At 40.5% G+C, this 15987-nt stretch overlaps 1 protein-coding gene across 8 annotated transcripts in view; it reads left to right on the top strand.

Annotated features, from left to right (window-relative positions):
• The window catches only part of cacna2d3a (calcium channel, voltage-dependent, alpha 2/delta subunit 3a), an 892602-nt gene that overhangs the window by 476274 nt on the left and 400341 nt on the right, over positions 1–15987 (top strand). For all 8 annotated transcript variants that reach the window (XR_010020451.1, XM_063068081.1, XM_063068079.1 and 5 more), the window contains 2 exons: positions 86–236; positions 5589–5663. Coding sequence is in view for 7 of the 8 variants with exons in the window: in XM_063068081.1 (XP_062924151.1) it covers positions 86–236; positions 5589–5663 (226 nt within the window). In the remaining variant the exon portion in view is untranslated. The remainder of the gene's footprint in view (positions 1–85; positions 237–5588; positions 5664–15987) is intronic.

Below are 15987 nucleotides of genomic sequence, written 5' to 3'. Positions count from 1 at the left end.
GTAGGTAATAGTTTACAGCCATTGCTCATTTTTCAGAATGTTTTTGGAGACCACATGTTGTAGCTTTTCCTGTCTTTACCTTCAGGTACATTCAGGCAGCCACTTCACCCAAAGATGTTATCATTTTGGTTGATGTTAGTGGAAGTATGAAAGGGCTTCGCATGACAATAGCCAAACAAACAGTATCTTCTATCCTCGACACACTTGGGGATGATGACTTTTTCAATATTATTGCAGTAAGTGTTTTGCCTTATTCATGATATATCAAATTGGATGGATAATCAAGTTAATTAATAGTGATGGTGAACTCTAGATTCAACTATTTAAATCCAAACAATTTATGGTTAGGTGAGGGTTTATCGTGTTATGGTTAGCTGAGGTTTTATTGTGAGTGTTGTCTAAAGTTCTCACACTAGGAAGTGTGTTTAAAGTACATATACACTATGTAGTTTTTTTCCCCAGTGGTCAGTTGGGGCTTGGTCATTTATTCCAAAAAGAATCAGTTTAAACACTCAAACATGAGGAAATCTGATGATGCTGGAATTTCAAGCAACACACATAAAAACTCAACAGGCCAGGTAGCAACTATAGGAAGAGGTACAGTTGACGTTTCAGGCTGAGACCCTTCGTCAGGACTAACTGAAAGAAGAGATAGTACCTTCTTTCAGTTAGTCCTGACAAAGGGTCTCAGCCTGAAACGTCGACTGTACCTCTTCCTATAGATGCTGCCTGGCCTGCTGAGTTCACCAGCAATTTTTATGTGTGTAGTTTAAACACTCAATCTCTTGGCTGCAGTTTCTCTGTTTACCTTAAACACAGACTGATTAATGAGGGAGAAATCATCTAGAGATTTTGATCCTAGATTGTTTGCAATATCTACCTCAGTTGTGCATAAACCACAGCCCATGAGCCAGATGTGAGTGAGATTTAGAGAGTTGAGGCTCACCTTCTGTCAAAACCACAAGAGCATTTGGAATGTCTTTGGTATTAATAAGCATTTATGGAATATCCAAAAATTACTAAAAAATATAAATCATACTATTTAAAAGGTCAAAATGAATAAAACAATTTAAATCCATTTAAAACAATTAAATACACTTTAATAACTTAGCTAAGAATAAAAAGCTTTTAGTTTAACTCATTTAAAATTGTAAATGTAGAAAATGTAAAGTACCTTATGCTTAATTCTCTCCATTGGAACTGTTCCTCTCCATTAAAATTGACCCACCTCCTTCAAGCAGGCTTCAATTATACCAGTGTCCAAGAAGAGTCCAGTGACCTGCCTCAACGAGTTCCTTAATGCCCAGTAGCATCTACATCCACAGTGATAAAGGGTTTTGAAAGGTTGGCAATGAAGCATATCAACTCCTGCCTGAGAAGTGATTTAGATCCGCTCCAGTTTGCCCACCAGAGCAACAGGCTCTTTGGTTCTTCAGTCAACCCTGGAACGTCTGATGCATACATCAGGATGCTCTTTATCGACTATAGCTCAGCATTCAATGCCACCCTTCCATCAAAATGAATCAATAAGCTCCAGGACCTTGGCCTTAATACATCCTTGTGCAATTGGATCCTGGATTTCCTGTTTGCAGACCCCACTCAGTTTGGATTAGCGACAACATCTCCTCCATAATCTCCATCATCATAGGTGCACCACAGTGCTGTGCGCTAGAACCCCTGCTCTGCTCGCTTTAGACTTCTGTTTGGCTAAGCACAGCTCAGGTGCCATATTCAAGTTTGATGATAGCACCACTGTCGCAGGCCGAATCAAAGGTGGTGCTGAATCAGCATATAGGAAGGAGATTGAAAATCTGGCTGAGTGATGTCATAACAACAACCTCTTACTCCATGTCAGCAAGACCAAGCGCGGATTGTAGACTTCAGGGAGAGGAAACCAGAGGTCCGTGAGCCAGTCCTCATTGGAGGATCAGAGGTGGAGAGGGTCAGCGGCTTTAAATTCCTAGGTGTTATCATTTCAGAGGACCTGTCCTGGGCCCAGCACATAAGTGCAATTATGAAGAAAGCACAGGAGTGCCCGTCTTCCGTAGGAGATTGCGAAGATTCAGCATGACATCGAAAACTTTGACAAACTTCTGTAGGTGTGTAGTGGAGAGTGACTGCCTGCATCACAGCCCGGTGTTTCCATCCATGCCCTTGAATGGAAAGTCCACAAAAAGTAGTGGATATGGCCCAGTGATTACGGGTGAAGCCCTCTCAAACACTGAGCACATCTTCATGAAATGCTGTTGCAGGAAAGCAGTATCCATCATTAGGGACCTCCACCACCCAGAACATGCTCTCTTCTCACTGCTGTCATCAGGAAGAAGGTTTAAGAGTCTCAGGACTCACACCACCAGGTTCTGCAACAGTTATTACCCCTCAACCATCAGGCTCTGCACTCTGGTTAAATGTCCTGGCTGGGGCGGAGGTGGCTTTCACTGAATCTGTTGTGGTTATTATGGTCTAGATTTACTGATTGAATATTCTCACAAGAAAATGAATCTCAGGGTTGTATATGGTGACATATACTGTATGTACTTTGAGAATGAAGTTTTACTTGGAACTTTGAACTTTGAACAATTGTCTAACTAACTCAATGCAGGTGCTTTGTCCATTTTACCCATACTGGAAACTGCAAGAAGCCAGCACTTTGCCACTGGATTCCAACAATGGAGTGATAGTGTCAAAAACCTCTCAGAAACTTTTGGCTTTGGGAAACTTCATGTCCATGTAAATGACCTTTAGAAGGGATTGTTGGTCTGGTCAGTTCTACAACTTTCACTTACCGACTGAATATACGGAAGATTCATTGAGAATTAAAAGCTTTGGTGGAACTGTCCACCAAGAGAAAAAAAGTTACAAGTTAGGTCAGTCAGCAAAGTCCCAAACACTTTTGCCATATTATAAATAGTAGAAAAAGTGAGAAAGAGTGAAATGGTAAAAAAACATTAAAATCCTTACCCAGAGACCTGAGATCAAAGGATGGACAGTTTTTTACAGAAATAATTTTTCAAACATTCATGTGGCTAGAAAACATTTCTTACATTTTTATGGATAATAGTATTAAAATTTGAGAAAATCTATAGATACTGGAAATCCAAAGTGCTGGAGGAACTCAGCAAGCCAGGCAGCATCTACGGAAAAGTGTAAACAAACAACATTTCAGGCCCAGACCCTTCATCATGACTGGAAAAGATGAGAAGTTAGAGCAAGAATGCGGGGGGAGGGAGGAAGAAATACATGGTGGTAGGTGATAGGTGGAGAGAGGGAGGGGTGACATAAAGAGCGGGGAAACTGACAGATGAAAGAGATACAGAGCTGAAGAAGGGGGATCTGATAGGACAGGGTAGAAGACCATTGAAGAAAGGGAAGAGGGAGGAGCACCAGAGGGAGGTGATGGGCAGTTAAGGAGATGAGGTGAGAGAGGGAAACAGGAATGGGAATGGTGAAAGGGTGGACAATTATCAGAAGTTCAAGAAATCGATGTTCATGTCATCAGGTTAGAGGCTACCCAGATGGAAATTAAGACATTGCTCCTCTAACCTGAATGTGGCTTCATTGCAGCAGTAGAGGAGAGCATGGATTGACATGTCAGAACGGGAATGGAAATGGGAAGTAGAATTGAAGTGCATGGCCACTGTGAGATCCTGCTTCTTCTGGAGGATGGAGCATAGGTGCTTGCTGAAGTGGTCTCCCAATTTACGTTGGGTCTCACTGATATACGGGAGGCCACACCAGAAGCACTGGGTACAGTAGGTGACCCCAACAGACTTACAGGTGAAGTGTTGTCTCAGCTGGAAGGATTATTTGAGGCCCTGAACGGTAATGAGGGAGGATGTGTAGGGGCAGGAGTGGTACTTGTTCTGCTTGCAAGAATAAGTACCAGAAGGGAGATTAGTGGGGAGGGATGAATGGACAAGGGAATCACATAGAAAGTGATCCCTGCAGAAAGCAGAAAGTGAGAGGGAGGGAAAGATGTGTTTGGTGGTGGGATCCAGTTGGAGATGGCAGAAGTTACAGAGAATTGTGTGCTGTATGCAGAACGATGGTAGATGAGGACAAGAGGAACAGACATGTGCAAAATGGAAAAGATGTGGGTGAGGACAGCATTGATGATGGGGGAAGGAAATCCCCTTTCTTTGAAGAAGGAGGGACATCTCATTAGTTCTAGAATGAAAAACCTCATTGTGAGAGCAGATGAGGTGAACATGGAGGAACTGGGAGAAGGAGATGGTGTTTTTTAAAAGTGACAGGGTGGATAGAGGTGTAGTTCAGGTAGCTGTGAGAATCAGTGGGTTTGTAAAAGATATACAGTAGATAAACTCACTCCAGAGATAGAGACAGGGAAAGGGGAGGGAGATGTGGAAATGGACCAGGTAAATTTGAGGGCAAGCTGGAAGATGGAAGCAAAGTTTATGAAGTTGACAAGCTCAGCATGGGTACAGGAAGCAGCTACAATCCAGTCATCTGATAGTATTAAAATTATCCACGGAATAGCTAAGCTAGCATGGCTATCACTTACTAACCTTATTAGCAGAGGTTTAAAAAATGAAGTAATAAGATCATTATAAAATAGTGGCAGAATATTTGCCGGGAAATCCTTAAACTTTTAGAAATGAACAAGGTGAGGATCCGTGACAGTTTTCTCGGTAGCAATATTTGTTCATGCATGTAGGTCAAGATGTCAGGTCTAGTTCAGAGTTCTTGCACACATATAAAGAGCCTACCTGTGGATGAAATTGGACTGATAGTCTGCTGATCGTGTTGCAAGTTTAGGTGGTAGTTTAGGGTTGATTGAGTGGGCACCTGGGACTGTTTGAAAGGGGATGGGTCATAGATAGATGTTGATGCGGGGGGAGGGGGGCAGGAATGTGTTATGAGAATGAGAATAGAACTGGAGCTGGAGAGTGTGTTATAGTGTGTTAGAGAGGTTAATTGGTTAGGGTTAAGTGGGGTCGGAGAAATGATTGGGTGATGGATTGGCAATGGCAGCAAAAGATGAGCAAGTCTCTGATCGTCAGTGTAAGTGTGCTGCACTACCTACAGATCTCTTGTATACAACTCTTTAGTAAATCTGTAATCAAAGTAGGCACTGCTACCATTTGATTACTGAGCAGATCCAATGGCCTCCACATAGATGTGCTTCCAATACACAGAGGACAAGAAACAAGTTTTGCAAATTGCAAATTTTGCAGAAAAGACCTGGAAAGACTTAATGACTCAATTTAGTTCAGGCCTCTCAAAATCAAAATCTAAATGGCACTGAAAGGAAAAAAATATCTGAGCATGAAAAATTTTGAACAAAGAATATTTATCTAAATTCCAATGTAACTACACTTTTCAGTCATAACAAGATAAATTTTAAAAAAACCTATTCCATTTGAGCAAATGAAAATTACCAAAGATTGTAACAGCTGTGAAGGCCGGTGTAAAACATGAAAAATAGTTTAACATATTCGTAATTATAAAACACTGATATTTTCATTATAAGCTGTTTATATAGACTATATTAGTTACACTAGTCATGTAAGGTCATGAACAGGGGATTTTTTTTTGAAAGATATCTTGTATTACATTTTCTTTCTCAGTACAATGAAGAGCTTCATTATGTGGAACCTTGCTTAAATAACACTTTAGTGCAAGCAGACAGGAACAACAAAGAGGTAAGTTGATCAGTCTGCTTCATTTTAGTCTTTATAAAATATGTCTCATATTTAAATATTTGTTATTTTAAGGCTGGCCACACAATGGTAATGTACTGAGAATATCGATTGAGTTGGAAAATGTAACACAATCAACTCAATGCTCATCTGTTTGAATACTTTAGAGATTAATAAAGAACTGTACACTGCGTACCAATAATGGTGTGGCACTCTTTCCTACATAATTTAACATGATCTTTGTTGAAGTAAAGTTTAATGCAACATTTAATAAAATGTTACAAATGGATACGTGGTTACAAAGCTTTTTTCTGATTTATTGTGATCTGTACAATAATATCTGACTTGTGTTGGTGCTCCATCCTTCAATAATGAACGGTCTTGTTTATCCTCTCCCTTCACCTCCCCTTCCCCTCTCCCCTTCTTCCCATCCCCACCCCCTCACCCTCTTCCCACGCTCCCCACTCCCCCTCCCCCTCCCCCTCCCCTCCCCTCTCCCCCTCCCCCTCCCCTCTCCCCCTCCCCTCTCTCCCTCCCCTCTCCCCCCTCTCCCCTCCCCTCTCCCCTCTCCCCTCTCCCCCTCCCCTCTCCCCTCTCCCCCTCCCCCCTCCCCTCTCCCCTCTCCCCTCCTCTCCCCTCCCCCTCCCCTCCCCTCTCCCCTCCCCTCTCTCCCTCTCCCCTCCCCTCTCTCCCTCTCCCCTTCCCCCTCCCCTCTCTCCCTCTCCCCTTCCCCTCCCCTCTCTCTCCCCTTCCCCTCCCCTCTCTCTCCCCTTCCCCTCCCCTCTCCCTCTCCCCTTCCCCTTCCCCTTCCTGAAGTCAATGACCAGCTCTTATGCTTTGTTGACTTTGAAGGAAAGGTTGTTGTCATGACATCATAAAACTAAGCTCTCTGTCACCTTCCTGTACTCTGACTCAGCGTTATTTGAGATTCAGCCCACTAACGGTCCTATTATTTGCAGTCCTGTGGATGGAGTTGGAGCAGCATATAGCCACAGAGTTATGAGTGCACAGGGAGTAGAGTAAGGGCTGAGGATGCAACCTCATGGGGTACCAATGTTAGGAATAATTCTGGTGGAGATTCTGCTGCCTATCCTTACAGATTGAGGCCCATTGCAAAGAGATATGTTGAGTCCCAGGTCTAAGAGTCTGGAGATGAGTTTCCTTGGAATCATAGCATTGAAAGTTGAGCTGTAGTCAGTAAACAATAGTCTAACTTATGTGACTTTAACTGTCCAGATGCTCCTGAGATGGGTACAAGGCCAGGGAGATGTTGTATGCCATTGACCTGTTTTGGCTATAGGCAGATTGCGGTGGGTTGAGGTTGTCTGGGAGGCTAGAGATAATTCAATATTGAAAAGCTACACATGCTGGAAATGTGAAAATGCTGGAAGCGCTCAGCAAGTCAAGATACAGGCACCTGAGGAAAGAGAATCAGAGTTAGTATTTCAAGTGGAAGAATCTTCGTCAGAACTGGGAAGAGAGGAAAACAAGTTAGTTTTAATTTGCTGGAAAGGGAATAATGGGTGCATAAGGATAGGTCCAAGGACAATTCCAGATAGTTGGAGGCCTGGCTTGTGGAGATAAGGAGTTGAAGTTATTTGATTGAAAGGTTAATAAGAGAATTAATGAATACAGGAATGTGAAATCTGAGAAATATTCCATGATAGTAAATGTCCTGTAAATTGGAGTTATACTAGTGGAGAGAGTAAAATTGAGTTAATATTACAAATGGATGACCACCAGCAGAACTGAGTGGTTCTGATACACGCAGAGAAAGCAAATCACCTGGAATTTCTGTACTGGGTATTGAACCTGAAAGGCAACAACATGCCCAGATGGAAGATGAGATGCTATTGCGTCAGCTTACATTGGGTTTCGTGAGCACAGTTACAAACTCACGGACAGAGAAGTCAAAGTGGGAGTGGAATGAAGGATTAGAGCGACAGGCAACAGGAAGCCTTGAGCTGCTCCTATGGACCAAAGCAATTATCCAGTATACATATGGTTTCTCCCATGTTGCGGAGACAGCATGATATATGCCAGACACAGTGCACCAGATTGAAACAAGTGCACGTCAATTACTATTTCATCTAGAAGGACTATGAATGCCTCAATGGTGAGAAGAGAATAAGTAAAAAGTCATTATCTTGCATCTTCCATGGGAAAGTGCCATAAGAAGGGGAACAATTGTTTTTAGGTGGAAGGGAAGACCAGCAACTCATGAAGGGAGATGTCCTTTAGGAATGCTGAAGGGAGAATGGAGGGAAAAGTGTTACTGTTTGTAAAGTCATTGAAGGTGATGGAAATTACAGAAATTCGTGGATCAGTCATCCATTAAACTGCTGGAATGTTAGTTTATTTTGTTAAAGTTGATACTATCATTGGTTTGCTTTTTGGTCAGGAAATTCTGACACCAAGCAATCTTGTACATATTTATTGGCAAGATCAAACAGAAACACATACCTAATGTAATAAATACAATTGAAATTATGCTGCGATTTTCATAGATGTTTTAATCCTTTGTGGAGTTCTGTGATAAGGAAATTGGCAAAGGTAAAGAAGGCATGCGTCCAGACTTTCGGAGAGGGGTATTAAAGGATTTGGTAACGTAATTATTACAGAACTGCAGAGATAATTAGTGGTTAATTGCAGGAGATTTATATATTTCGTGTGTGGTATATGGGAATTAAATACATAAGACTGTCAGATGGCAGTCTTGCCACGTATTTTTCAGAATATGTTTATGGACAACTTAGAGAACATTTCTTGTAGTTGCACAGCATACTGAGTTCAGTTTATAAAATTGCTAACTATTATCCAGATTTTGAAGATGACTGATTCAGCTTTACTAATGATTTGCTCAATGCTTAAGCTGTGAAGTTTGATCCCGAGTAGTTCGCATTTTGAAATTAAAATGCAAAATGAACAGTGGCACGATAGTCTTGATCTTTCTTTATTCATTTTGCTTTGATGGGATTTAATACAGATGTAGCAGAATTAAACTTGCCAATTCAGATTCATCTTACTGTGCCTCTTAAATACCTAAGATTTAAACTTTAAAGCTCAAACATAACAAATATTTTGAAATAATGCTGATATTGGTCAATGCTTTACTTGTAGATATTGTGGATATTAAAACAATATTGATTTTTAAAATTTAAAAGACTAGATGCTGGAAATTTGAAATAAAAACAAGTTACTTAGTAAGTCTGACAGCATCTATGGGGGAGAAAAAGTTGATGTTTGTAGGTCTAGAATGTTAATTCTGTATCCCTCTCCACAGACACTCTGTGACCTACTGAGGATTTACAGCACTTTCAATTTTTATTTGCTTTTGATGTTGAGTTGAAGAATTAATATATCATTTCAACACAGTGCAATAGCTTCCCTGACACGTGACGTGAAAAAGTAATGGGCCTTTTTTAATGCATTTTACGGGATTTCTATTTTTATTTTGTCTGAGTACTCACATCAGTTAACTACAAGAAAAGCACTGACAAATATCAGTGTATTTATTGTAAATTTTTGAAAGTTGGTAGTGAGATGTTGGCTTGAACAGATCTGCAATGCTGCTCTGCTGATGCCTTTAGGGTTTCTCTTTTGCTAGTATAGTAACTTCAGTAAATCTCCAAGTTAAGAAGCTCTATCACTAGTCAGTAGTGGTACAGAATATGCCCAGTTATTACTGTGGTGGATGGAGTGAATACTTAGAGGGATAGTTTGGTTATGGGTTAAATGGGTAAGTTTATCCTGGCTGATATTAAGCTTCTGAAGTAACATTTGGGAACCATGCTTACCCAGGCAAGTCCTGTGGTAAACCATGTATATAGGTTGTAACTGGGTTACCTGCCTGGACACGCCCCTCTGCTGACTGCTCCTTGGCTCCTCCCACAGAGCCCCGAATAAAGACGATTGCGCCACTGTTCCTCCCTCAGTCCAGGACAGATATTCAGCATGGACGTGGATCCATTTTACTGTTAATAAAAGCCTTTCAGTATTTACTCTACTTCCAATCTTTTGGAGTAATTGCTAGTGCATCAAGTACAGATTATTCTGTCACAATCCTGCCATTGACTGTCGATGGTAGAAGGTTTGGGGAATTCAGGAGCTGAGTCACTGAACCCAGATCACTCTACTCTTCTACAACCATTTTAATGATCCGTTTGACCCATAATGCTTTTCTCTCACTGGGGGAGGTGGTTAGACAATCTGTTTTTTGTAAGATGATTATTGTCTAACACTCATGATGTGTGAATGTTAATTTCCACATCTTGGCCTATGCCTCAGTGTTCATGTCTTAATACATACAAGCATAGGCTACCTCAATCACAGGCGCAGCAAGTGGAATCATACATTGCATAATATTCATTTAAGGCCTGATAAAGCAGGGAAACATCTTAAGATGCATGTGCTAAGGACACAGCCCTGATAGCTCCTGTAGCTATTGTCCTGTAAGTAAGTGCATTGATCTCCAGGAGCCAAACAGGTGTTCCTTTCTGATAGATATGATTCCAATCAATGAAACATTTATCTCCTTGATTTTAACATTACTTGGGCTACCCAAAGCAGAACTCAGTTAAATGCAGCCATACCATGCATCTGGAATATATGTTTGAACAAGTCATGTCCACGTTTGTACTAAGGCTGAAATGAGATTGTGAATTTGCATGCTTCTGGGAAAACCCAATTTCAGCATCAGTGATCATGCAAATGGTGAATAAGAGCTGCCTGATGCATCTGTCAGGAATTTGCTGATGTGACTAGAACGATTAAGTGCTAGGCCGCATTAGTACGGGTTTTTTTTGTGAGTAGGAGATAGGTGGGCATTCTGCCACATTCTTGGATAGATACTGGTGCTCTTATTGCATTGGAACAGTTTAGCTAGTTGTGTAGCTAGACAGGACCTCAGTGTTTTTATGATAATTTTTTTTTCTTCTGTGGGCATTAGTGCAAGTATCAACTTTTGTATTAATCAACTGAATTTAAATTCCCATCCAGTATGAATTTGATCTTTTGTTCAGGCCTCTGGATTGCTGGCCCAGTAACCTGAGCATTGTGCTACTGTTGCTCTCCTGCATTAATTGACATGATAGATCCAATGGGAGCTAAGGGAATTCATTGAGATAAGCTCTTTCATAAACTAAAATGTCTGTAAGGATGTTTGACCTTTGCCAGGATACCTGCCCGTTCCTCCATCGTCAGAAGTAGCTAAGCAGTGATGAGTTATTTTCTGCTGTGTTCCCATCAGCCATATTTGTATTAATATTTAAAACACTGGCATATGTATGTAACCAGAAGCTATTTCAAACCCCAGGCTTTCAAAATAGACAAAAGTATCGCTATCACTTATTACTTGAAGGTAGAAGAATATAAAAGGCAGTCTCTTGTGTCAAATAGACCTGACATTTGCATATAATGAATTCTTTTCTCTTAGCAGAAAATAAGTCACATTTGTAATTCTGGAGTGAAAGTAGAATAATTCCTGCTAGTCTTTACATCAAGGAAACAAGCAGTAGTCTATAGAATGCAACAAAAGAAAACATGGATTATGTTTTCATGGACAGTGGAAGAGACTTTGACTTTTCACTTCCAAGTGACAAACAATGGTAATTAAAGCAATGGTGGAAATGTGATAATTACCTTGAATTCTTTTCTTTGCCTTGGCAAAGAAGGCCTGTCACATTAATTACTTTGGGTACACTGTAATACATCAAAAGCTTTCTGCAAATATGGAGCTTGGAAAATATTCACTGTGGGGCAGCACGGTTAGCGTAATGCTATTACGCCACCTGTAAACTAGCTTTAATTCTGCTGCTGTCTGTAAGGAGTTTGTACATTCTCCCCGTGACCGCATTGGTTTCCCCTGGGTGCTCCAGTTTCTTCCCACATTCAAAGGACATGCAGGTTAGCGGGTTAATTGGTCACATGGGTGTAACTGGGCGGCGCAAGCTCATTAGGCCAGAAGGGCCTGTTACCCTGCTGTACTTCCCAAAAAAAATCCATGTCCCTCTGAGTACAATTTTATACACCTCTCACTATGGAAAAGTGAATTGAGTAACTTCTGGTTTGAAGGAATATTTAAAACAAGAGAAAATCTGCAGATGCCGGAAATCCGAACAGCAGGCAGGACCCGGGTTTCAGCCCTAAACGTCGACTGTACTCTTTTCCCAAATGCTGCCTGGCCCGCTGAGTTCCCCCAGAATTTCGTGTGTGTTGTTCGAAGGAATATTTATCTTGCTTAACAGAAACGTGTTTAATTAAGTAGCTCTTTTGTCTTACAAATAAGCTGATACATTTATATAATGCTATATATCAATTGATTTTAGAGTAAAGTTTTTCAACGAAAGGACCGTAGTAAAACTCCATTAATATGGCATAATCATTAACATGCAGCCCTCAGCCATGTTTATCAGCACTGAGTAGCCACATTATTCCTCTCAGACCACTCAACATCAGCCCCTACTCACTCAAGGCCAAGCCATGGGTTCTTCTTTGCTCTGTGAACAGTAGCCAAAGGCAGGCAGTCACACCTTATCCACAGCACAGCAGTGCATTTTCTGAACTAATTTCTAATTCCAAAGTGCTGTGGCTTATGTACTGCAGGATTATTATTAAGGTGAAGAATCAGTTTGTGGGTTAACACTAGAAAGAGTCCCAATATATGACATATGAACAAAACTTTGCACAGATACAAGATTGAAGAAGCCTATCTTCAACTTTTAGTACTCCAAGACCATGTTATTCTGACCATTCTTGCATTGTAGTTCCCATGCCAACTCTTACAGTTATGCCAATATTCTTTACTGTGTTACCCATCATCGCCATTTTCTCCATAGTAAGGTGCAAGGCAGAGAAATACGTACATCCAAATCCTTTATTGCTGTTCATCCATCAAGGTGATCTGATCACTGTAATGGTATTCAGGAGCCTTTGGTTCACTGACAATCACCGTCCATGTCCTCAACTTCTGTCCTCTCTCTCCAGCTCTCCATGGGGCATCACCAGTAGGGGAAGCTACATTATCCTTGCCTGCAGAGACTCTCCCACCTGCATTAACTGTTGATTTGAGATGCAGAGACCTCGACATCTGTGGGAATTCCTTATTTATTTGCAGTTGTTGTGTCACAGTGCCTGGTGGATCAAGTGCACTGAATCATAAACTTATCTGATAGAGAAATCGTGTTCGGTGTTAGGATCCCTTGAAGTATTTTTTTCTGAAGATCTTTTCCTGTGAAAGAGCTCAGATTAGTGTGGTTGTTTTGAGTGTGGTGTTAACCATGTGGACTATGAATTTCCTGAATTCAGCTCTTCTTTAAGCAAAAAGTACTGTATTTGTATAATTGCTTTTAGGGCAGGGACAGTTCACCATTTACAGATCATAACAGAAAACTCTCAGAATTTTATTCCTGAGGTGAGAACAAATTGTATGGCCCATTATTTTTGGATCTGCCTAACTCTACTGCTGAATTTTGCAGGAACCATCATATGTTGTATGACCTCGGACAGTCCTGTAATTGTACATTAAACAAATCACTGTGAAAAGAAGCCTAGTACTGGCTGCGCACCCACTTTCCCACAGATTTTTCTTCAGAGAACTCGATGGAGTTCACCGTGGTAGCATTATATACCACTAAAGAAATGATTTTATCCTTTATGATGAAAACAGCAATGAGGCAGAGAAAATTCCATTCCACGTATTTCCAACTTGTGGTATAATATTACGAAATCATGTCAATATACAGTACACTGTATATATTAAAAAGTTAAATTAAATAGGAAATGCATAAAGTAGTGAGTTAATATTCATGGGTTCAACATTCATTCAGAAATCTGATGGCAGAGGCGAAGAAGCTGTTCCTGAGTTGTTGCGTGTGTGCCTTCAGGTTTCTGTACCTCCTCCCTGATGGTAGCAATGAGAAGAGGGCATGTTCTGGGTGATGGGGGATCCTTAATGATGTATGCTGCCTTATTGAGGTATCGCTCCTTGAAGATGTCCAGTGTGCTGGGGAGGCTAGTGCCCATGATGGAGCTGACTGTGTTTACAACCTTCTGTAAATTATTTCAAACCTGTGCCTCCCCCACCCCTTGCCGGATACCAATGGTGATGCAACCAATTAGAATGATCTTCACAGTAAAAATGTGTGAGAGTCTTTGCGAAACCTTCATTCAGATAGATCATAGAAAGTTCTATATGTTTTGCATTACCTCATGAATTAGGTGAACAATCAATGAAAAATTTTATGGTAAGCACATATGAATATATTAAATGCCAAATAATGATTGTAGTGTATCTATTTAGGATCCATCCCTATGCATAACAAGGTCCACAGCTGTCTAGAAGTGGTGTTACTATCACCATTAAATATCTAGAATTTCATTTTCTATGTATCAGAAGTATTTCCATTTAATATGACACCTTTCACAGACTCAGATTGTTGCAAAGTGCAATGAAATGTTTTCAAACCGTTTCATGCAGGAAAATATTCATAGCATTAACACCTTGCGGTAAATGTGTTAATGGTTTTGCCTGTTTTGTGAAATCATGGTAATCACTCACATCTTTTCTATAAAGCTGGAGTCTCTTTCCTGTCTCTTCCACCTTACCTGCCCGTCACCTCCCTCTGGTGCTTCCCCCTCCTTCCCTTTCTTCTATGGTCTTCTGTCCTGTCCTTTAAGATTCCTCCTTCTCTAGCCCCTTACCTCTGTCACCAAACAAATTCCCTGCTCTTTACTTCACCCCCTCCCTTTCTCCCAGTTTCACCTATCACCTACCACCTTTGATTTTCTTCCTCCTCCTCCCTCCAACCTATTACTTTGGCTTCTCCTCTTTCAACTGTTTACTCTTTTCCACAGATGCTGCCTGGCCTGCTGAGTTATTCCAGCATTTTATATGTGTTGCTTTGGATTAAATGGTGTCGCTTTATTTATTTGAAAGAGTAGATCTAGTTTCCTTCTGTATTTAATGAAGACTCTACCTATTTTCTTCTAATTGAAGTTTGATCTGACATATTGTTCCAGCTGTCACTTTCCATATTTATTATCTTTTATATCACTTGTGTTGTACAAATTGCTTATTGATGAGCAAACTGAGCAGATTAGTGTAAAGCCTTTGAATTTCTAACCAGATGTTTTAAATTTCATACAATGGCATCAATGAAACCAATACACCTACTGTAAAATATATGATATCTCAGAGGCAATTGTGCAGAGTTAAATGTCAAGTTCCAATCCTATGTAGTTACTTTTCCAATAGAATCAAAACTACAATATCAATACCTACCCAGCAAAGAACTTGGAAAAAAGAAAATGAAGTTAATTTAAATTCATTCACTGAATTAACTACATAACCTGCTTAAGTCTGCTGCCCTTGAAGATGCTAATCTTTTTAATAGCATATGGAAATTTTTAATTTACCATGGGGTGTAAAATCTATTGCAAAAATTTGGAAGCCTCTTATCTAATAGTTACAATTTGTTCTAATTATTACACTGCACAGCATCTGAGGCAGGTCATCAGTCCAACATGAAAAAAATGCAACTTGCATTTAGAGTTAATGAGCAAACAAGAACTTGCAAATGCTGGAAACCTAAAATAAAAAACATTGGAAAATTCAGCAGGTCATGCAGCATCTTGAGAGCAAGATATAACTGAGGGAAATTAGAAATTAGGTATATTGATGCAGCATAAAATGTAGAGGAGTAAAGAGAATGATAGCCATGTATGTGATAGGAGGAGATTGGTGAGCAAATGGTGATGTCAATGGAGAGAGGGCAGGGAAGGTTTGTTAATCCCAGCTGATCTCTCTGGTGTAACAAGGAGGGTTGGAATGAAAATAGAGAAGAAGAGAGAAAGAAACAATGGGTGTGTGAGACTTCTAGCAATACAGATGCTGGAAATCTGCAGTAGAACAATACTGAATGTCCGAGTCAGTTAGGCGTCTTCCCTAGAGAGAGTCACATTGTAGATTGCCAACCTTCCATCAAACTACTATTACGAGCAAGAATATCAATTTATTTTAGTGTTTTCATTTGACTGCATGACAAAGGCAAGAGGAATAGAAAAATAAGTGGGCGATATGACCCCTTGAGCCTTTTCCATTCTGCAATAGGTCATGACTGTTCTTGTGCTTTGTCTATTCTGCTATGATATTCCAAATTTCTCCAGTTCCCTCAAAATGTATTAATCTCGGCCTTGATTGTACCGAGCAACTTAGATCTGTGCCCTCCTGTGGTAGAGACTTCACAATCCTTATTGTAGTGTTATTCCTCTGACACTCAGTTAGCCACTCCCACATGGGAGGAGTTCACGTGCTGTACAAGCAGGGTTA

The sequence above is a fragment of the Mobula hypostoma genome, chromosome 15, assembly GCF_963921235.1.
Source record: "Mobula hypostoma chromosome 15, sMobHyp1.1, whole genome shotgun sequence".
NCBI lineage: Eukaryota > Metazoa > Chordata > Chondrichthyes > Myliobatiformes > Myliobatidae > Mobula > Mobula hypostoma.
The sequence above is the reverse complement of the archived record's forward strand: the minus strand, read 5'-3'. Positions and strand labels throughout refer to the sequence as shown.